Source organism: Lissotriton helveticus, chromosome 6 (assembly GCF_964261635.1).
Source record: "Lissotriton helveticus chromosome 6, aLisHel1.1, whole genome shotgun sequence".
Lineage (NCBI taxonomy): Eukaryota > Metazoa > Chordata > Amphibia > Caudata > Salamandridae > Lissotriton > Lissotriton helveticus.
Genome location: NC_136067.1, coordinates 45,180,444 through 45,203,073, shown reverse-complemented (window position 1 = coordinate 45,203,073; position 22,630 = coordinate 45,180,444). Strand labels below are relative to the sequence as shown.

General features: G+C 52.6%; 1 protein-coding gene across 7 annotated transcripts in view; it reads left to right on the top strand.

Moving 5' to 3' along the window:
- Positions 1-22,630, top strand: part of DNAH8 (dynein axonemal heavy chain 8) — a 10,041,960-nt gene that overhangs the window by 8,909,147 nt on the left and 1,110,183 nt on the right. For all 7 annotated transcript variants that reach the window (XM_078647354.1, XM_078647353.1, XM_078647356.1 and 4 more), the window contains one exon: positions 20,934-21,007. In XM_078647354.1, the coding sequence (XP_078503480.1) occupies positions 20,934-21,007 (74 nt within the window). The remainder of the gene's footprint in view (positions 1-20,933; positions 21,008-22,630) is intronic.

Genomic DNA, 22,630 nt, shown 5'->3' with positions numbered 1-22,630 from the left:
CCCACCCAATACCAAGAGCAGATGAGCTTATAGATAGATTGGCTTCTGCCAACTTCTTAAGCACATTTGATTTGACAGCTGGGTATTGGCAAATCAGGTTAGCTGAGGAAGCCAAACCTAAGACAGCATTTTCTACCCCTGGAGGGCATTATCAATTTGTGGTAATGCCCTTTGGACTGAAAAATGCACCTGCCACCTTCCAAAGGTTGGTGAATCAAGTCCTCACTGGGCTGGATGACTTCTGTGCAGCTTATCTTGACGATATTGCTGTCTTTAGCTCCACCTGGGAGGATCACCTGGTCCACCTGAGGAAAGTGTTGGAGGCCCTGCAAAAGGCAGGCCTCACTATCAAGGCCACCAAGTGCCAGATAGGGCAGTCACAGGTTGTATACCTGGGCCACCTTGTAGGTGGAGGCCAGGTTCAGCCACTGGAGAGTAAGATACAGGCCATCAAGGACTGGACTCCTCCAATCACCCAGACTCAGGTTCGAGCTTTCTTGGGCCTGACTGGGTACTATAGGAAGTTTGTCAGAAATTATGGGTCCATAGTGACCCCCCTTAATGACCTGACAAGCAAGAAGATGCCAAAGAAAGTTCAGTGGACAGCAAGCTGTCAGAAAGCATTCAATGACCTAAAGCAGGCCATGTGCACAGCACCTATCCTCAAGAGTCCAGATTACTCCAAGCCATTCATTGTCCAAACAGATGCTTCTGAGTTGGGTGTGGGAGCTGTTCTGTCTCAACTGAATTTTGATGGTAATGATCAGCCTATTGCTTTCATTAGCAGGAGGTTGACACCCAGAGAGAAAAATTGGTCAGCTATTGAGAGGGAGGCCTTTGCTGTGGTCTGGGCCCTGAAGAAGCTGAGGGCCTACTTGTTTGGCACTCACTTCACCATTCAGACAGACCATAAGCCCCTCTTGTGGCTAAATCAGATGAAGGGTGAAAACCCCAAACTGCTTAGGTGGTCCATTTCCCTACAGGGGATGGATTTTACAGTGGAGCATAGACCTGGGACTGATCACAGCAATGCTGATGGGCTCTCCAGGTATTTCCACTTAGAGCAAGAAGACTCACCTGGTCAAGGTTAGTTTATTGTCCCAAAGTTTGGGGGGGGGTCATGTAGGAGAGTAGGGTCTGCAATCCTATGATCACCCAGATTTTTGCTTTTTGCTGCACTGGTTTGCGACTTTCCCTGGCTGTGGGACTGCTAATCAGACCCACAGCCTAGCTGTTCTCTCTATCCAAATTGTACTCAGGTACTGAATTGGCACTGGGCCCTCTCCAAGTCCCTGTACCCAGGGCTGAGGTGTACCCAGAAGTCTCCCAGGGGCTGAAGCATGTATTATGCCACCCCTGGATTGACTAACTAAAACTGACACAACTGGCTGCACGACAGCTGGGGCAAGGTGGTGTACTCACCCTTTGCTTTAGATATAGTATACCTATATCTAACCCTAAAATGGACACACAGATCTCCTATCAGTCACTCCTATGGCAGGCCTTAACAATCCTGAAGGCAGGGTGCTTGGAATCGTGTGAGATGGCGCTCTGGCATGAGCTGAGCCTGTCTGCGGCTTTCGGGATCTATCCCTTAGCCGTTTCCATGATATCGCATACCATATACTCTTAAGTGCATTATAATCCTCGCGGTTATGTGCCAACTCTGGTATCGCTTTATCAAAACATGTCGAGTAAGGTGTCATACGAATTGGAATACTAACCCCTCGCCAATTCTGGCGACGGGGTTAGCATTCCACCCTTCTAGAGGGACACGACATGCCTGTAACCTATAACCCGGTTAAAAGTCAGACAGAGCCTTAGCATCCACAAAATGGATGCTGCCACCGAGACACAAGTCTGCCCTCCTGCTGCTGGGAGTTCTCCCAGAGCAGGAGACAAGGACAAAGGGTTTCCTGCCAGGGGCGGTGCCAGCACCGTCCCAGACAGGGTTTTGTGTATTGTAGGTAGGCAGGGCTTTAGAGGAAGGTGACTGCAAGTAGCACCCCGGTGCTCACTGTGCATAGGCCGGCTTGAACCAGTTCCAGGGTCACTCCAGACCCTGTGCTGGGGAAAAGCCCGCCAAGGAAGTGGGTGTAACCACCCCCCTCCTAGTCCCACCCATAGGGCAGGACTTAGTCGCGTGCCAGCCCCTTTTTACAGGATAAAGGTAGAGACTGGCCCCCTTCCAAATCAGATCATCTTTGAATCCTGAAACTACTTTCTGCGAAAGGAACTCAAGACTTCTTCCTAAGATTTCTCCCTTGTGACTAAGGAGTAGTCACCCTGCATCCGCAGGCACCATCTAAGAACACTGCGGTCTGCTGCAAGTCCTTCCTCCGGAATCCGACTGCCCAGCTCGACGAGAACCGGCTTCCCTGGCACCTCTGACCTCTACCCACCTCTACAGCCCAGCTGAGAACCGTGGGTGCGACGAGACCTCAAGGGACCGGCCATCTGCAAGACTGCACAACTTCTTTCTAGCAAGCCCGCCGAGTGAATTCCTGGTGAGTGCTTTGGGGTCCGAGAAGCCCCCACCCTGAGCAGCTCCAGCACCGAAGAGCAGCCCCCCAGCATCTCCACGATCTGCGTGGGGCCCTTCTGCTTTCCGCTGCTCACCGCGTTGTTTGGCTACTAGCCCGTTGGCTTGTGGCCTCCCTGACGACGCCCGACGACATTTCTGCTGCTGGTCTGGTTGCTCCAGACTGGCCCTTGCTCCCTCCCAGAAGAGGAGCACCCCGGACCCTCCTGGTCCACTCAAGACGCCATTTTGAGTCCACCGCGTGGGCTTGAATTAGCCAAGGCTTGTTGCCCAATCCTGGGTAACTTCGACGCCAACGACTTCATCCTCCGTGGGACAGCTCGCACCTCCATCCTGGTCGCCGACAACGCCTCCTGGTCCGAGAGACTGCAGAGCCCAGCAGCGCCCACTCACCTGACTGCGGTGACTTCGCCCGGTGCCATCCTGGTGCCCACTTAATCACTGGCTAGTGATTCAAGAACTTGGTCCCCTCTGCTTTCAGGTTTCTTCTTCCTCGATCCAGGCTTGGATCCAACGAACTTTCCTTCACTGGTCGCCTGCCAGCAACTTTCTTCTTCCAGGCTCCTGGTCCGGCAACGAGATCCCCGACGTCTTTTCAGACCTATGCAGCTGCAGCCCCTGGGCTAGGTAACTTCGGCACTTCGGTGTCCCAGCATAGCCTCACTATCCTAGGGTCAGGATCCACTGTCGTTTTCTTCCTACCAGGTCGGGTTCGCCCGTGAACACTAACTTTGCCTTTTTCTAGCTTCCATAGACTTTGTCCCGCATCCCGCGTGAGAGTGCACACTCTGCACCCGAGTTCCCTAGGCCTCCTGCTAGTAATCTAAAGGTTCAGTAGTCCAGTCCTAGCGATCCCAAAGCCTCTGAGAATCGTTACTTACCTGCTAGTAATTCGCATTCCACTTTGAAAGTATATGGTTTTTCGTGCCCCTCGGGCATTCGTGTAACGTGCTAACTTAAAAGTATTTTCGTAAGAGTTTTGTTGTGTGCTTAGCACCCTGTCCTCATAAAGAGTACAGGGTTGTTGTGATTCTAATAAATACATTGTTTATTTTCATAACACTTGTGTGGTGTCCTTTCACTGGGTGTTCAAGGGGTAATGTGATGGTAAAACAGCTGGCTTAACACGCCCTCTAGAGTCTTAGCCTTAGACTGCTCGTATCCATGCTACTAGGATAGCTGGTCTATAAGGTTGACTTACAACCAATCATCAATAAGGGTTGTTTGGACTGATATATAGTGATCACTAGAATAGTGAACACTGCACATCAGGCCAACTTCTCACACCTGGGGCACACAAGGTGTCCCTGTGCATACACCGGTTCAAACCAGTTGCTGGGGCACTCCAGCCCCAGCTCTGGCGCGAAACCGGACAAAGGATAGGGGGTGTAACCACCCCCCTTCCTGGTCCCACCCATAGGAGGGACCTAGTCGCAGTACAGCCCCCTTTAGCAGGATAAAGGTAGGAGCTGGTCCCATTCCAAATTAGACTATCCTGAACAACTTTACAAGAAGAAACTCTGGACTTCGACGTTCTGCTCCACAGAAGATTGAAGAATCTCCCTTGTGGGCAAGGAGTATCCACCCTGCAACTGCAGGCACCATCAAGCGTCCAGCGGCTTCACTTTTTCGTCTTCCCTCGAGGATCCAGACTTCAGAGCCCGACGAGACCCAAATTCCCAGACCTCTCCGACCTCAACTCACATCTGCAGCACAGCTGAGATCCGCGGGTGCGACGAGTCACGTGGGACCGGCCATCTTGGAGAAACTGCACTTCGCTTCCAGCACGACTTCTGAGGTAAACTCGACCAAGTGCTTTGGGGATTGAGAAGCCCCAGCCCCGAGCAGCTCCTGCACCGAAGATCAGCCCTCCAGCATCCACGAGATCTGCGTGGGGCCCTTCTGCCTGTTTGCTGCTCGACGCGTTGTCTGGTCACTTGCCATGGCTAGTGACCTACCTAGACGACAATCCTTGAAACTTACACTGCTGGTCTGGTTGCTCCAGACTGGCCCTTGCTCCCTTCCAAAAGAGGAGTACCCTGGACCCTCCTGGTCCACTCCAGACACCGTTTCCACTCACCGCGTGGGTTGCCTTTGCCAAGGCCTGTTGACTCAAAACCTGGATCCGACACCACCGACAGCGAGAGCCTGCGTGGGACAGCTCGTGCCTCCATCCTGGTTGTCAAAGACACCTCCTGGTCCACGTGGCTGCAGAGACAAGCGTCCACTCTTCACCTGATCGCGACAACGACATCTGGTTCCTTCTTGGTTCCACTCCAGTCACTGGCTAGTGACTTTGAACATTGTGCCCTCTGCTTTCAGGTCTTCAGTATCCCTGATCCACCCTTGGACCACACCGGACATCTTCCGCCTGGTCACCTGCAGCATCTTGTCTTCCAGGCTCCATTGACTTCAACGCAGAAACCCGACACGACTTCGCACCTATGCACCCGCAGCCCGCGGGTGAGGTAACAAGAGCATTTCGGTGCTCAAGGGTAGATTGACTCTCCTAGTGTCCAGATTCACAGTCGTTTTAGTCCTAACTAGTCAGGATTGTCCGTACTCACCTTTTTCTTGAACTGTACTGTCCATAGACTTTGTTATGCATCTCGCGTGTGAGTTCACACTCTGCACACGCGTCCCGTGGGCCTCCTATTACTTACCTAAAGTTAGGATAGTGTAGTCCCAGCGATCCTACAGCCTCTGGACAGCTCCATTCCTTCTATCGATTTCCTTATACCATTTACTTAGTATATGGTCTGCCGTGCCCTTAGGGCACCATTGTAATTTTGTGCAACTTATCGTAAGAGATTGTCATGTGCTTAGCCCTCTGATCTCATAAAGAGTTCAGAGGTGTTTGTTATTAATAAATATATTGTTTATTTTCATAACGACCTGTGTGGTGTCCTTTCATCTGGTATTCAAGGGGTTATATGTGGTAAAACAGCTGGCTTCACATGCCAGAGAGTTTAGCCTAAGACTGCTTCGTCCATGATACCATTAGGATAGCTGGTGTATAAGGTTGACTTACAACCAATCACCATAAGGGTTGTTTGGACTGATACAAGGTGATCACTAGAACTAGTGAGCATCATATATCAGGCCAACTTCTCACACTTAAGGCCCTATGTAAGGATTTGTTTGCTGCTCTACATTCTTTATCATACCATGATTTAACATGGAGGCGTTACTGGGCAATAAGTCTAGAGAGCATCTCTTTTATCCACAATAGCAGATTTGTGAAATGAGTTAAAATAAGGACTTAATTGCAAGATACCTGGTTGCAGCTGTTCACCAGTGCTGTACTGTTGCAAACTACCTAAGACATAATGCTGGTGGAGAGGTGTGGCTCACTGGTTAGAGGCGGCAGACCTGTAAGCAGAGAACGGCCCGGGACCAGGGTTCAATTCCCGACGCGGCAGGGTCTTGGACCAGGGTCAACGGACTCGATAATTCTCACCTCAGTGCCTACTCTAACCAGGGAACACACTCGGTAACTCTGGGCATTAAGCTTACCTCATCTCTACAACGGCCCCCCACAGACGCCGGGGATGCCTGGTTTCACCCTGGAGATACCCAGAAAGGGACCATCTCACAGGGAAAACCAGGACGGGTTCCCCAGCGGTCTACAGCGCCAAGACACTCGGGTAGAGTAACAGTGCGCTTTACAAGTATCCCACATTTACATTTACATGTTCACAGTTCGTCATACCACTCAGCGTCCAGCATCCTTACTTGTTAGATCCTGGGAAGGCATTAGATTAAACCTGTGTTGAGCAGGTAGAGTAATTAACTGAACAATAATGGGGTTATGGTTGCTATAAATTTGAGCAAGAACCTCACAGTTTTTAATGATTGGAGACATACTCCAGGAGGTAAAAATATAATCTGTAGTATTCCAAGCACCCCACCCTATAAAAGTTGGGATATCACAATCAGTAGAGATAGGGACATTATTGGCCAGACCCCTTTCAGCCAAAAGAGAAAATAGGACCCGTCCCCTAGCATCCATCACATTACGATCAACTTCTCGAGCATGGGAAAACTGCAGCTGTGGTACTCCCTGAGTCTGACGCTATTTAATATTTACCTCAGTCCTCTGGCTCATTTAATACAGGAGTTCGGCATTTCCATCGTGTCATATGCTGATGACACGCACCTAGTGTTTTCAATCTTGGACTCCCTTAACTCAGAACACCGGCAACTTGTCCCTTGCCTTGAAAAAATTGGGTCTTGGATGTCGAACTGCAGGCTCCAGCTGAACAGAGATAAAACAGAACTGATGATTCTGGGCAATAACTTTAATCCACGACTGGAAATTTTATGGCCAACAAGTTGGTGGCCACCCCTCCCCCCAAGGCAGCCATTAAAGATCTAGGCATGTTGCTGGACCAGAACTTAACCATGGAGGTTCAGGCTAATAAATTGTCTGGGATTTTCTTTGGGATGTTACGTCTGATTAGAAAAATCATTTCCTTGCTCCCAGAGGACGCAAGGAGAACAATAGTCCAGGCTCTGGTTATATCGAAACTGGACTACGGCAGCTCCCTCCTTTCTGGGATCATCCAAATATGTCATAAAAAGAGTACAAATTGTTCAGAACGCCGCTGCTTGAATGTTGCTGAACATCAATCAATCAGGAGTTTGTTAAAGCGCGACTACTCACCCGTAAGGGTCTCAAGGCGCTAGGGGTGGGGGGGGGGTTGGGGGGGTGCAGGTTCCATTCCATCAAGGAGGGGGTCTGTCGAAGAGCCAGGTTTTGAGGTTTCTTGCGAAGATGGGGAGCGATGTTGTCTGTCTGAGGTGGAGCGGAAGGGCGTTCCATGCTTTGGCCGCGAGGAAGGAGAAGGAGCGGCCTCCCGATCTGGTCTTTCTGGTGCGGGGGACCACAGCGTAGGAAAGCTGGGCTGATCGTAGGGTCCTTTGGGGTGCGTGGAATTTGAGTCGACTGTTCAGGTATGCTGGTCCGGTGCCGTGGAGGGCCTTGTGTGCGTGGGTGAGCATCTTAAAGGTGATTCTCGCCTCGACGGGGAGCCAGTGGAGTGTGTGCAGGTGCTGGGAGATGTGGCAGTGTTTTGGCAGGTTGAGGACCAGTCTTGCGGCGGCGTTCTGGATGTTCTGTAGCTTGCGGATGAGGTTTTTGTTTATTCCGGCGTAGAGTGCGTTGCCGTAGTCGAGTCTGCTGGTGACCAGGGCGTGAGTGACTGTCTTTCGGTGTTCGAGGGGGATCCATTTGAAGGTCTTACGAAGGAGGCGGAGGGTGTGGAAGCAGGAAGATGAGACAGAGTTGATCTGGCGGTCCATTTTGAGCTCGGAGTCCAGGATGATTCCCAGGTTGCGTGCGTGGTCTGTGGGGGTTGGCGGGTTTCCGAGGGCGGTGGGCCACCAGGTGTCACTCCAGGCGTCGGGGTTTGGGCCCATGATGAGTACTTCTGTTTTGTTGGTGTTTAGTTGTAGGCAGCTGTTTTTCATCCATTTGGCGACGGCTTCCATGCCTTCTCGAAAGTTGCGTCTGGCGGTGTTGGGCTCGTTGGATAGGGAGAGGATGAGCTGGGTGTCGTCTGCATATGACACGATGTTGAGTCCGTAGGTTCTGACGATGGGGGCAAGTGGAGCCATGTAGACGTTAAAGAGCGTCGGGCTGAGGGAGGAGCCCTGGGGGACTCCGCAGGTGATAGGTGTGGGGTCCGAGAGGAAAGGGGGGAGTCTGACACGCTGCGTCCTGCTGGAGAGGAAGGAGCAGATCCAGTCGAGGGCCTTGTCCTGGATTCCTGCATCGTAGAGTCTGCGTATTAGGGTGCGGTGGGAGACTGTGTCGAACGCCGCTGATAGGTCGAGGAGGATGAGGGCTACTGTTTCTCCTTTGTCCAGTAAGGTGCGGATGTCGTCTATTGCGGCGAGGAGGGCGGTTTCCGTACTGTGGTTTTTTCTGAAGCCGGATTGGGAGGAGTTGAGGATGTTGTGTTCTTCAATGAATGTGGCGAGTTGGCTGTTGATGGCTTTCTCGATGACTTTCGCTGGGAACGGGAGCAGGGAGATGGGTCTGTAGTTTTTGAGGTCGGTGGGGTCCGCTGAGGGTTTCTTTAGGAGGGGGTTGACCTCGGCGTGTTTCCAGTCGTCGGGGAATGAGGCAGTCGCCAGGGAGCAGTTGATGGTTTGGCGGAGCATGGGTGCGATGGTGTTGGCGGCTCTGTTGAAGATGTGGTGGGGGCAGGGGTCCGTGGGGGCCCCTGAGTGGATTGACTTCATTGTCTTCAGTGTGTCTTCGGTGGTGAGGGCTGTCCAGTCATCAATCACTGGTTTCCGGGTGTCGGGGGTGGTTGGTGAGGGTTCAGTGTGTTGGTTGTCTTCGTCGAAGTTGTCGTAGATGCTCTTGATTTTGTGGTGGAAAAAGATGCTGAGTTTGTCGCAGAGGTCTTGTGAGGGAGGGATGTCGGTAGACTTGCTGGTGGGTTGGGCGAACTCCTTGATGATGCTGAAGAGTTCCTTGCTGTTGTGTGCGTGGGTGGAGATTCTGTCTTCAAACGCTTTTTTCCTCGTTTCTCTGATGAGTTGATGGTGGGCGTTGGTGGCGGCTCTGAAGTTGTTGTGGGCTTCTGTGGATTTGGTGTTTCTCCAGGCCTTTTCGAGGCGGCAGCATGTGTGCCTGGACTCTCGAAGTTCGGTGGTAAACCATCTGGCTTTCTTGGCATGGGTATTGTTGTTTTTCTTGAGGGGGGCTATGGTGTTGGTGCTGTCCGAGATCCATCTATGCAAGGTTCGGGCTGCGGTGTTGGGGTCGTCGTTTTCTGCGATGGTTGGGGTGGAGTTGTTGAGTGAGGAGGTGAGCTGGTCAACTCATTGGTGATTTTGGTCCAGTTTCTTTGTGGAAGCAGGTGCTGGTGTCTGTGGATGGTGGGTGTTCTGAAGGTGAAGTGGACGCAACGATGGTCGGTCCATGGGAGTTCGGTGGTGTGGCTGAAGGTGATGGAGTTTCCTGTAGTGAAGAGGGGGTCGAGGGTGTGTCCTGCTGAGTGCGTGGGCTCGGTCACGATCTGGCGGAGTCCAATGTTGTGGAGGTTGTCCAGGAGGGATGTGGTGTTGGGGTCCAGTTGATTGTCGAGGTGGAAGTTGAGGTCTCCCAGCAGGGTGTAGTTGGTGGATGCGATGGCCTGCGGGGAGATAATGTCCGTAATGGAGTTGGCGAAGGGTCCGCGGGGTCCAGGGGGTCGGTAGATGAGGGTTCCTCGGAGGGCGGCGGTGGGGCTGGCCAGTATCTTGAAGTGAAGGTGTTCCATCAGTTCTGTGGACTCGTCAGGGAGTGTGCTCAGGCGGAGGCTGGATTTGTGGATGATGGCGATTCCTCCTCCTGGGTGGATGGGGCGGTCCTTCCTGGAGATCTTGTATCCTTGGGGGATGGCGATGGCGATGTCCGGTCCTGAGGTGGTGTTGGTCCAGGTTTCGGTGAAGAATGCTACGTCTGGGGTTGTGCTGTCGAGGAGGTCCCAGATTTCTGTGGCGTGTTTGTGGAGGGATCGGACGTTGAGGAGGATGCATTGTAGGGTCTTCGGTTCGGTTGTGTTCTTGTGGGCGGGTTGTGCTGGATCCGTGTTCTTGGCGGTGCTGCAGGTGTGCCGGCAGCGGTGACAGCTGAAGGGTCCATGGGTGTCGGCTGGTGATGCTAGCTTGCAGTTGTTGTTGCAGCCTGGGTTGAGTGCGTGGAGTGCTGCTGGGTCGTAGCGTTGGCGGGGCGGAGGTACAGGGTTCCTGGTGCTGGTCCCGGACGGGTCGCAGATGGGCGCAGACGTGCTTGCCTTTGACGCGCCTTCGGTGCACCACCACCAGATAGAAAGGGGAGAAAAAGGAGCGAAGGAGCAGAAAGAAAGAAAGGAGACAGAGGTCCACTGGACCACCAGGGATGAGGCGCAGGGAAACCTGCGGGTGGAGGAGGGCCTCGATCACCAACACTCAAGAGTGCAGGGGCAGGGGCACCTCACTTAATGGTGGAGCTGCGAGGGTGGGAGAGCAATTTCACTGACAATGAGTCAGTGGTCTTGCTCGCCTGTCCCCGCAGTGGCCGCCATTAAGTAGGGGTCGGGGAGGGCTGGACAGCTGGGAGGCGGGAGCGGGGAGGGGAGCTGGATTGGGCCGGTCGTGCTGGGGGGGGAGGGGCCGCGGGGGCAGCAGCGGTGGGGAAAGGTAAAGGGAGGAAAGAAGGGATAAAGAAAAACGGGAAAATAAGCAGAAATAAGGCACAAAAGAGCAGAGATGCAGAAAAGAGCAGAAAGGAGAAAGATAGAAAGGGTAAAAAAACGAGTGAAAACGTGTGAAGGAGCAGAGGGAGAGAAAGGGAAAATGGGCAAAAATAAGGCACAGAAGAGCAGAGGTGCAGGAAGGTGAAAGATAGAAAGGGAAAAAAACGAGTGAAAACGAGTGAAGGAGCAGAGGGAGAGAAAGGGAAATGGGCAGAAATAAGGCGCAAAAGAGCAGAGGTGCAGAAAGGTGAAAGATAGAAAGGGGAGAAAAAGGAGCGAAGGAGCAGAAAGAAAGAAAGGAGACAGAGGTCCACTGGACCACCAGGGATGAGGCGCAGGGAAACCTGCGGGTGGAGGAGGGCCTCGATCACCAACACTCAAGAGTGCAGGGGCAGGGGCACCTCACTTAATGGTGGAGCTGCGAGGGTGGGAGAGCAATTTCACTGACAATGAGTCAGTGGTCTTGCTCGCCTGTCCCCGCAGTGGCCGCCATTAAGTAGGGGTCGGGGAGGGCTGGACAGCTGGGAGGCGGGAGCGGGGAGGGGAGCTGGATTGGGCCGGTCGTGCTGGGGGGGAGGGGCCGCGGGGGCAGCAGCGGCGGGGAAAGGTAAAGGGAGGAAAGAAGGGATAAAGAAAAAAGGGAAAATAAGCAGAAATAAGGCACAAAAGAGCAGAGATGCAGAAAAGAGCAGAAAGGAGAAAGATAGAAAGGGTAAAAAAACGAGTGAAAACGTGTGAAGGAGCAGAGGGAGAGAAAGGGAAAATGGGCAAAAATAAGGCACAGAAGAGCAGAGGTGCAGGAAGGTGAAAGATAGAAAGGGAAAAAAACGAGTGAAAACGAGTGAAGGAGCAGAGGGAGAGAAAGGGAAATGGGCAGAAATAAGGCGCAAAAGAGCAGAGGTGCAGAAAGGTGAAAGATAGAAAGGGGAGAAAAAGGAGCGAAGGAGCAGAAAGAAAGAAAGGAGACAGAGGTCCACTGGACCACCAGGGATGAGGCGCAGGGAAACCTGCGGGTGGAGGAGGGCCTCGATCACCAACACTCAAGAGTGCAGGGGCAGGGGCACCTCACTTAATGGTGGAGCTGCGAGGGTGGGAGAGCAATTTCACTGACAATGAGTCAGTGGTCTTGCTCGCCTGTCCCCGCAGTGGCCGCCATTAAGTAGGGGTCGGGGAGGGCTGGACAGCTGGGAGGCGGGAGCGGGGAGGGGAGCTGGATTGGGCCGGTCGTGCTGGGGGGGGGAGGGGCCGCGGGGGCAGCAGCGGTGGGGAAAGGTAAATGGAGGAAAGAAGGGATAAAGAAAAACGGGAAAATAAGCAGAAATAAGGCACAAAAGAGCAGAGATGCAGAAAAGAGCAGAAAGGAGAAAGATAGAAAGGGTAAAAAACGAGTGAAAACGTGTGAAGGAGCAGAGGGAGACAAAGGGAAAATGGGCAAAAATAAGGCACAGAAGAGCAGAGGTGCAGGAAGGTGAAAGATAGAAAGGGAAAAAAACGAGTGAAAACGAGTGAAGGAGCAGAGGGAGAGAAAGGGAAATGGGCAGAAATAAGGCGCAAAAGAGCAGAGGTGCAGAAAGGTGAAAGATAGAAAGGGGAGAAAAAGGAGCGAAGGAGCAGAAAGAAAGAAAGGAGACAGAGGTCCACTGGACCACCAGGGATGAGGCGCAGGGAAACCTGCGGGTGGAGGAGGGCCTCGATCACCAACACTCAAGAGTGCAGGGGCAGGGGCACCTCACTTAATGGTGGAGCTGCGAGGGTGGGAGAGCAATTTCACTGACAATGAGTCAGTGGTCTTGCTCGCCTGTCCCCGCAGTGGCCGCCATTAAGTAGGGGTCGGGGAGGGCTGGACAGCTGGGAGGCGGGAGCGGGGAGGGGAGCTGGATTGGGCCGGTCGTGCTGGGGGGGAGGGGCCGCGGGGGCAGCAGCGGCAGGGAAAGGTAAAGGGAGGAAAGAAGGGATAAAGAAAAAAGGGAAAATAAGCAGAAATAAGGCACAAAAGAGCAGAGATGCAGAAAAGAGCAGAAAGGAGAAAGATAGAAAGGGTAAAAAAATGAGTGAAAACGTGTGAAGGAGCAGAGGGAGAGAAAGGGAAAATGGGCAAAAATAATTGCACAGAAGAGCAGAGGTGCAGGAAGGTGAAAGATAGAAAGGGAAAAAAACGAGTGAAAACGAGTGAAGGAGCAGAGGGAGAGAAAGGGAAATGGGCAGAAATAAGGCGCAAAAGAGCAGAGGTGCAGAAAGGTGAAAGATAGAAAGGGGAGAAAAAGGAGCGAAGGAGCAGAAAGAAAGAAAGGAGACAGAGGTCCACTGGACCACCAGGGATGAGGCGCAGGGAAACCTGCGGGTGGAGGAGGGCCTCGATCACCAGCACTGAAGAGTGCAGGGGCAGGGGCACCTCACTTAATGGTGGAGCTGCGAGGGTGGGAGAGCAATTTCACTGACAATGAGTCAGTGGTCTTGCGTGAATCAGCCAAGCAAGGACTGCGGAAATTGCATTGGCTCCCGATCCAAGCCAGAATTAAATTCAAGTCTTTGACTATCGCCCACAAGGCCATGCACGGGAGAGGTCCTGCTCTCATCCAAAAGCTGATCACTCACTATTCACCCCACCGGCACCTTAGATCTAGCTCAAAATCTCTAATGAAAGCGGTCACAATCAAAAGCCAGATGGGGTGGAAGATCTTTCACGCATCTGGTTCCCACGATCTGGAATAGCCTAGACCCAGAACTTCGACTCATTGAAAACGAACTCTCCTTTAAAAAAAAGGCTCAAGACATGGCTGTTTCCGCTGGACTAAGTGTTGACTGCCCCCACCTTTGCCTCCTAGCGCTGAGATGCCCAAGAGTAGTCACGCGCTTTACAAATCCCATAAACATAAACAAGTAGTTCAAAAGTGGTTGTAGATAGAGACAGCAGATGCCCTAGTTTGGCATTAAAATCACTTGCCACCATCAAACTAATGGGGCATTCAGCCCGAGCCGCTTTCTCCACAAGCATATCGATTACTGTAAAGAGTCCCTGGACATTACTATCGCCCTTGCAGGAGAAATTATTATTATAGAAGTTCACCTATAGATCTTATTGTTTTCATTCCAGCTCAGGCAAAACACATGCGCCTCCCCTTGATCCATAAAAAGAGGAAGAATAGAATAACCAATATTAACTTTGAACCAGGCGGTCAGCCCCCCCCTTTAGCACTGTCTGCTGGAGACGGAAACGCAGGCAAGCTAAAGCACGTAACTCCACCAAATATATCTCATTCAGTTCCCAGGTTTCCTGCATAAAAACTATATCATAATTTAAAATAAAAGATTGCCAACCTTCAATCAAGATTTTAGAGGCTAAACCTGCAATCGTCCAGCTTAAGGAATTTATACATGCATAATCTGTAGCACCATGTACCATAGATGCGCTCACTCCAGGCCCACTGGGAGGATGGTTCTGTACTGGATTAGTGATCAATTGAACAACAGGATTTCGACTAACAGGTACCCCACCCTTTTCCAGAGCACCAAAGAAATCATGCTCCTCGCTAAACCATCAATCAATGTCCTCCAACCCAGCCAAGACTGTGAATCTATTTGTCAGAGGGACTATCGATTGAAAAGGGAGTCTAGTAAGTACACTCTTTGAGGCAATCGATCCATCAAAATTACCGGGTAAATTAGTAAATATGAAAGAGACACGCTAGTGATAGATTCCTTACCTAGAATATCCCCAGGCGTCAGACTGGATCCTAAAGGTTTTTTCGTCAGCAGTACCCCTGCGTGTCGGTAGGCATCATTGTATGGCTCCGAGTACGTCGCTGGTGTCGTAGTCACTGAGATGAAGTCGCTGGAGTTACTTAGACGCCCATCACGCGCTGACGTCAGTTCTTACTTTTTCCGCGCCAGCAAGCGCAGATCCGGAGAGAGCTGTACCCCCAGTCATTTTTTGACTGAGTTTTTGGGGACTTTTTGTCTCTGTTTTCAAGTATATATCAATCTACAAGTGCATAGGGATGCCCAGTTTTAAGTCCTGCATGGCCTGTCCCCGCACGATGTCAGTGACGGACCCGCACCGTGAGTGTCTCTACTGCCTGGGGTGCGACCAAAACTCCGAGTTGTGCCCCCACTGCCGGACCATAGCTTTGAAAACTTTGCGGGAGCAGTCCCGAAAGTGGCTGGAGGCCCGGGAGTCGGTTTCGCGCCGTTCAAGGTCCGGGTCCAGAGGTATGTCGAGGGACTGGCCGTGGAGCCATCACCATCATTCGAAGTCTTCTCACTCGGAGTCAGGTAAGGCAAAGCACAAAAAGCCGGCCGAGTGACGCAGCTACGGGTACAGGTAAAGTAAAGTCCACATTTGTAAAGCGCACAATCACCCGTAAGGGTCTCTAGGCGCTGGGGGCCGTCGGGAAGATTAAGCGAGCTATTGCCCAGAGTCACATGGTGCTGGGCTAACCTGCCGCCGGAGCCGGGGATCGAACCGTGGTCCCCAGATTCCAGCATCAGTCGCCCTGGCCGCGGCGCCACACCTCTCCCACCCCTGCGGCTCTGGCGGAGCCTACCCTATTGCCGATGGCCTACCCGCCCTTTCCGGGTCCATCAGCGACTCCGGGCCAGCTGCAGGAGTTCCTGTCAGCCTTGGCACGTGTCTTTGGCCCTAACGTTGTCGACGACTCTGGCGTCGACGCCGAGGGACCCCCGTGGATCCAGGCCTGGATCCTCGTCCATGCTGGTTGGGCCTGTACAACCTCCACCGGCATCGACGTTGCCGACGCCGGCCGCAGATCCGTCCAACACCATCCCCGGCTCCCTCCCCGGCGTGGGACACGTGCCTGAAGGGTGTCTTCCAACGCAGATTCCGACGCCGTTTGGGAATTTCTTTCCCTTTGTCCACCCACCTCCGTATGTTCCAACTGTTCCACAGGCTATGGAGGACGGGAGGACTGGGGGGGTCTGAGGACCATCTGGCAGCCAAATGCGAGTTAGACCCGGACTGGGAGGAGGATCTGGGGGATGCAGGTGACCAGGATAATGCTCTGGAACCTGGCACACTGTCTCCTTCTACTGTGGCTAAGGAGGAGGGTGGATCATATTCTATGGTTTTGCTTAGGGCAGCGGAGGCTCTCCACCTCGAGCTTCCTACTGTGGCCATCAGGACTAACCTCCTGACTGAGAATCCTCGGCCAGATTCTGCTTCTACGGAGCCGCTGCTGCCCTTTAACAACGCACTCTCAGACGTTCTTTTGGGCACCTGGTCAAGGCCCAACACAGGGGCTCCTGTGGACAAGAACGTGGCTCGACGCCATTGCCAGGCCCCGAGCGACCCTGTTTTCCTCTATCAACACCCCACCCCCGAGAGCTTGGTTGTCCAAGCCCCTGCGTCCCCAAACGCATTCCCTTCCGCACCTCGGTGCCAGCAGGGATGCCCGGGTTCAAGCCCTGTGCTGACTGCAACCAACTGATGGCGGTTACCAACTCCCATCGCCGGTGCCTGTATTGCTTATGGGCCGACCACGATGACAAGTCGGGCCCCGACTGCCGGGTCTTGACGTCGAAAGCTAGGCGGGAGCGGTCCCGTAAGTGCCTCGAGATCCGGCAGTCGGCCCTGCGCCGCTTGAGGTCCCAGTCCGGGAGGAGGTCGAGGGACCGGTCGCGGAGCCGGGGTCATCACAGCTCGGCGAGTCGACACCACTCGTCGGGCTCCAAGTCCTGAGGTAAGAATCACAAAAAGTCGAAGAGGCGACATCGCTCTTCTGACTCACCCCAACGCTCGCGCAACGCGGCCGGGGGTTCGGGCGACACTGCCCATGCGGCTCCGTCGGAGCCGCAGATGTCGCGGCCTGCTCGATACCCACCGGTCCCTGGGCAGAACGCAAGGACGGAGGAGATCGATGCCTCCTCCATCGGGTTCCGCGGCGCCTTCGGACCCCACGGTCCCGACTGGGAGCCCAAGCGGGCCGAGTGCTTTGGCCCTGGCGCTGTCGGGTACTTCGGCCTCGGTGCCTTCGGCGACTTCGCTCCCGGTGCCGCGGGGTCCCACTGGATCCGTTCCGGATCCGGGTCGCCGCTGGTCGACCTTACGACCCCGCCGGCGTCGACACCTAGGGTGTCCCCCCAGCGCCGTCCCCGCACAACGTCGTCCCTGGTCCCTCCCTCGGTCCGGATCCGGCACTGCTTGACGCCGCATTTTACATCGGCTGAAGAGCAATTCTTCTATGATCCGGCATGGGAGTGTCGGTCATTTCAGGACTGGACAGAGGAGCTAGGGGAAGCCAGTGGCCTGGACACCTCCCCAGACACTGGTTTTGTCTCCCCCCCTACTGTGGCTACGGAGGATGGGGCTGCTTATAGTGTGTTGCTGACGAAGGGGGCCAAGGCCTCGGCTCTTGAGCTCCCCGTCGCAGCGGTGAGGTCTAACATCCTCACGGAGGTCCTCGAACCGCAGGTAAGCTCTCCGGAGCCTCTACTGCCGTTTAATGAGGCTCTCACGGACGTCCTGTTGGGCACCTGGTCCAGGCCCGCTACAGGTCCCTCTGTAGATAGGAACATCGCCAGGCGCCACCGCCCTGCTCCGTGCGACCCTAATTTCCTGTCCACCCACCCCACCCCCGAGAGCCTGGTTATCCAGGCCTCTACTTCCCAATTCGCATTCCCGACTGCACCTCCAGATCAGGAATCCAAAAGGTATGAACAATTCGGCAAGAAAATGTTCTTCTCCCTCAGTTTGGGGTTGCGGTCAGTCAACACTGCGTGCCTTTTGGGCTGTTACACCCACTCCCTGTGGGATACAGTTGCGGCTGTGCTGCCGGAGAGCCCGGAGGGGGCCCGGGTGAAGCTCGCTCAAGCCCTCGCACAGGGACGAGACGCAGCGCGGTACTCCATACAATGTGGGCTGGATACCACGGACTCTCTAGGAAGGGCGATTTCCACATCTGTGGCGGTTTGCCGCCAGGCCTGGCTGTGGTCCGCCAACTTCTCGGCCAATGTCCAGAACACCCTCATGGACATGCCGTTCGATGGCAGCCACCTCTTCAGTGGCAAGGCAGATAGTGCATGTAGGAGAGTAGGGTCTGCTTCCTATGGTCACCCCCACTTTTTGCTTTTGCTTCTCTGGTTTTCGACCTAGATGTGGCTGTGGGCCTGCTGATCAGACCCCCAGCCCAGATGCACTCTCTCTAAATTTATACCATGTACTCTAGGTACATCCACAATTGGGAATTGGTTCACCTTATCAGCCCCTGTACAAGTGTACCATAGGTACCCAGGGCATAGGTGCAACCAAGGCCTACCAGGGGCTGCAGCATGTATTATGCCCCCCATCGCTGGCCATCCAAACTGACACAACTGGCTGATCACTCAGCTGGGGCAAGGTCGGGTAATCACCCCTTGCTTAGGTATAGTATTCCTATATCTACCCTTATATATAGACACACAGTAACCTATAAGTCACTCCTATGGCAGGCCTTAACAATCCTGGAGGCAGAGTGCTTGGTTATGTGTGAGATGGTGCTCTAGCATGAGCTGAGCCTGTCTGCAGTTTTCGGAACCATGTCCTTATAGCTGTTCTATGATATCGCCATACATGCATTATACTCCTCCCGGTTAAATGCTAACTTGGGTTTGGCTTTATCCAACATGTCGTGTAAGGTGTCATACGCTTTGGAATACTACCCCCTCGCCAATTCTGGCGACGGGGGTAGCATTCCACCCTTCTAGAGGGAGAAGACATGTTGCTGCTGACTAGCCCGGTTAAAAGTTAACCAGAGCCCCAGCGTCACAAAATGGACGCTGCTGCCACCGACACAAGTCTGACCTCCTGCTACTGGGAGTCCTTCCAGTCACGGAGGTTTGGACAATAGGTTTCCTGCCTGGGGAGGTTCGAGAACCATCCCAAACAGGACTGTGTGTATTGGGACAGGGAGGGCTGAATAGAATGAGACACTGCCTGGAGCACACAAGGTGCTCCATGCATACCCCAGTTCAAACCGGTTGCTGGGGCACTCCAGCCCCAGCTCTGGTGCAAAACTAGACAAAGGAGAGGGGGTGTAACCACCACCCTTCCTGGTCCCACCCATAGGAGGGACCTAGAAAGTAATCCAGCCCCTTTTAGATGTATAAAGGTAGGAGCTGAGTCCTGAGACTTTAGATTAATCCTAATCGAAACTTGACACGAAAATCTGGACCTTCGACATTCTGCTGAAGCTGAAGACTGAAGAAACTCCCTTGTGGCCAAGGAGTGACCACCCTGGGCAACCAGGCACCATCCAGCAAATCAACGGCTTGCTTTGTCGACGTTCCCGCCGGAACCTGAGCACAGAGCCTGACAAGACCCAGACTTTCAGAACTCTCTGAGACCTCTCTTCACGACGGCAGCATAGCTGAGATCCGTGGAGGCGACGAGACACGTGGGACCGGACATCTTGCAAAGCCTGCAACTTGCTAACTGTGCAGCTCCTGAGGCATTCTCGAAGATGTGCACTGGGGATTGAGAAACCCCGAACCCGAACTCCACCTGCACCGAAGATCAGCCCTCCACACTCCACGAGTTCTGCGTGGGGCTCTTCTGCTTGTGTTCTGCTCGACGCGTTGTCCGGTTGCTGGCCCGTTGGCTAGTAGCCTTTGTGACGACAATCCTTTTTATCCACACCACTGGTCTGGTTGCTCCAGACTGGCCCCTGCTTCCCTGCAAAGGTGAAGCACCTAAGACCTTGCTGGTCTGCACCAAAAGCCTTTGTTGTATCCTGCGTGGGTTGCCTTTGCCAAGGCTTGTCGACTCCAATCTGGCAGTCTACCCCTCCATCTGCGAGAACCTTCGTGGGACAGCTCCTCTCCAGCACCTGGTCGTCGTCGACGCCTCCTGGTCCGAGGTGGCTGCAAAGACAAGCTTCAAGACAGCACCTGATTGCTCCTCGACGTCGTCTGGTTCCTTCCTGGTTCCACCCGGTCATTGGCTAGTGACCCAGACTCTGTCCCCTCTGCTTTCAAGTCCTCTTCATCTTCGATCCACCCTTGGATCCACCTGGACATCGTCCTCCTGGTCGCCTGCAGCATCTTTCTTCAAAGGATCCATAGGCTTCAACGGCGAAACCCGACACATCTTCACACCTATGCACCCGCCGTCCGTGGGTGAGGTAACGCGAGCACTTCAGTGCTCCCAAGGGTATTGACTATCCAAGTGTCTAGGTTTTTAGTTGTTTCCTCCTAGCTAAATTGGAAGCGTCCTAAATCCTTCTAAATCCAACTTCTAAGTTCCCATTGACTTTACATTGACTCACGTGTGTGTGTAAAGACACTGCACGCGCCACCTGTGGGCCTCCTACTTCTAAAATAAGGTTCAGATAGTGTAGCCCCAGCGATTCCCTAGGCCCTAGGCCTTTCCTTTTCTCGTGACGTGGTACTTATACCACTTTCTTAGTATATGGTTTGCTTCGCACCTAGGGCCTAACCGTAAATTGTGCAACTTAACGTATTCTGACTAAGTATCTTGTTAGGTGCTATGGCCTCTGATCTCATAAAGAGTTCAGAGGAGTGTGTTATTAAATAAATACATATATATTTGACCTGTGTGGTGTCCTTTCATTTGATATTCAAGGGGTTACATATGGTAAAACAGCTGGCTTTACACGCCCTAAAGAATCTTTTAGCCTAAGACTGTTCTGTCCACTCTACCACTAGGATAGCTGGTCTATAAGGTTGACTTACAACCATCACCATAAGGGTTGTTTGGACTTGTGCAAGGTGTTCACTAGAATAGTGAACATCATATACCAGGTCAACTTCTCACACCAAGGCCAATAAGTATCTGTGAGATATGCAGGGCTCAGGGGCCCTTCATCATATTCTGCAGGGTAGCCCCAAAATGTTGTGTTACACCACTGTTTTATGTCCCAATCCCACCTTGAAACTTGCAAAAAGTCACAGCGTTAATATTGAGTCACAAAACCATTTACAGTGTATCAGGTCACTTTTGTACTTTGCTAATTAGGATTTGCAATCACAGAGCCTGTCAATTGGCCAAGCACTGGTTTTGTAATTGTAAAATACCTTTGTAAATCTGGCCTTTGTTCTTTTTCTCATATATTTTGAAAAAAACCCAAAAGGGACTGCAGTAAAAAAAAAGTAACTGTCCTGTTTTTGTTGATGCAATAAAATATGATATTTCTATTTTCTCATAGACTGTAGATCCATTTCAATGGGGCAAGGACAAGGGGTTCATGCACGCAGGCTTTTACAGCTGTCAATACAACAGGTATGTTTCAATTTAAAAAACATGTGACAGTGGTAAGACAAAGTCTATATGAATTCTGTAGTTCTTTTAATCCTTGCATTTGATTTTACAAAATCTTGTGTCGCAGGTATGTACTATTTCAAAAACATAAAATACTGTATTGATAGTGCAAAATCCAAACTATGGGCCTCGTTTAGAGTTTGGTGGAGAGGTTACTCTGCATAGCGGAGTACCCTGTCTGCCAAACTGATCATACGCCACAACATAGAGCTGTTGGTGTAACTACCTCACACACTTCACCCTATTTAGGGCTGACATTTTATTTGTACTTTTTTTCTGTTCTGGACCACTAGATAAAGTTTGTCGATCCTTAAAATAAAAAAAAGGAAACTCCCAGCGTGTTACGGTCTTCAGTATTTTGTTTTTCAAAAACAAATACCTGGGAGGAGCTACGCTAGCAACCAAGATGGCCGCATAAGCTCCCGGCTCCGCCGACCTCCGCCGGAGGCTCATGAATCCTGACTCCCATCCTGATTTCCCACCGGACTCACGTGCAGCTGAAGTGCGCCTGATTCTAAAGGTGCAATCCCGGAATTTCTAGCTGCTCGGATGACGAAGATACGTCGTGCGCCATTCTTGGCCTAACTCAGAGTTGCAGCCGAGGCCTCGAGTTATAACCCGGCCGGGTTGGAGTTGAACAACATCGGCCGCTTGACGTGGGTGGTTCCGGTCTCCCGAAGTGGCATCTTTCTTTTCCGTTTTGGATGGTGACCTGGTGGCAGCTTTCTCTTGCAACTACGGCGGCTTCCATATCGACTGCTTTGACCGGGGATCCGCTGCCCGGATGCCCCGTTGAGCTCCCGGGTTGATGGGCTTGGTTCCTCGTTGGCGGCGACGGCACTGCGATCATGCTTTGGTAGCGCCCACAGTTGTCATCTACATTGTTTCTGCCTGGTGCCCCGGAGAAGTCGTCCTCCGGGGTTCAGATACCCGCCCGGTCGCTCACTGAGGGGCGATGGAACGGGCCAAAACTACACCGTCGCTGCGCAATGTAATGGCCGCCATAGGGGAGCTCCACAAACGAGTCACCGCCACCTTCCAAAATGTGGAAAAGTAAATTTTGCCATGTTCTGTGTCCCTACGCCTCATCCATCATATGTTATGTGTGCATGATCAATATGCATATGTTATTCCCCATTTCTGATTAAAGACGCAATTCCAGTTGTGTCCACCTCTAGTATGATAGTTTCCAGTCCTCGTGAATACTACGAATATCAGGCCTATGTAAAGTAATGTTGCCACGTTTCTCAGTGTGCACGTTATTCCATTATAAAATCCCCGTTTCTAGGCCTCAAAAGGGCCCAGACCACAGATTCAGCTCCTGTCTCCTGAAAGCCTCGCTGAGGAGCGATACAGCCCCCACCTGTATCCTCGACCCTTCACTTACTTCCTGCCTCGCAGTGCCCGGTGCACCCCGGCTCTGCCTCTGAGTCTGCCAAAAGTATGTTATAGTTCCTGCTATCAGTTCAGTCCTCCTCCTCTGCATTCCTAAGCTACTGAACTGCATCAATAGTTTCCGTCATTGTCTAGCCTTCTCGTCTCCACGTTAGAGAAATATTGTATTTAATGGTCATTTAATATTCT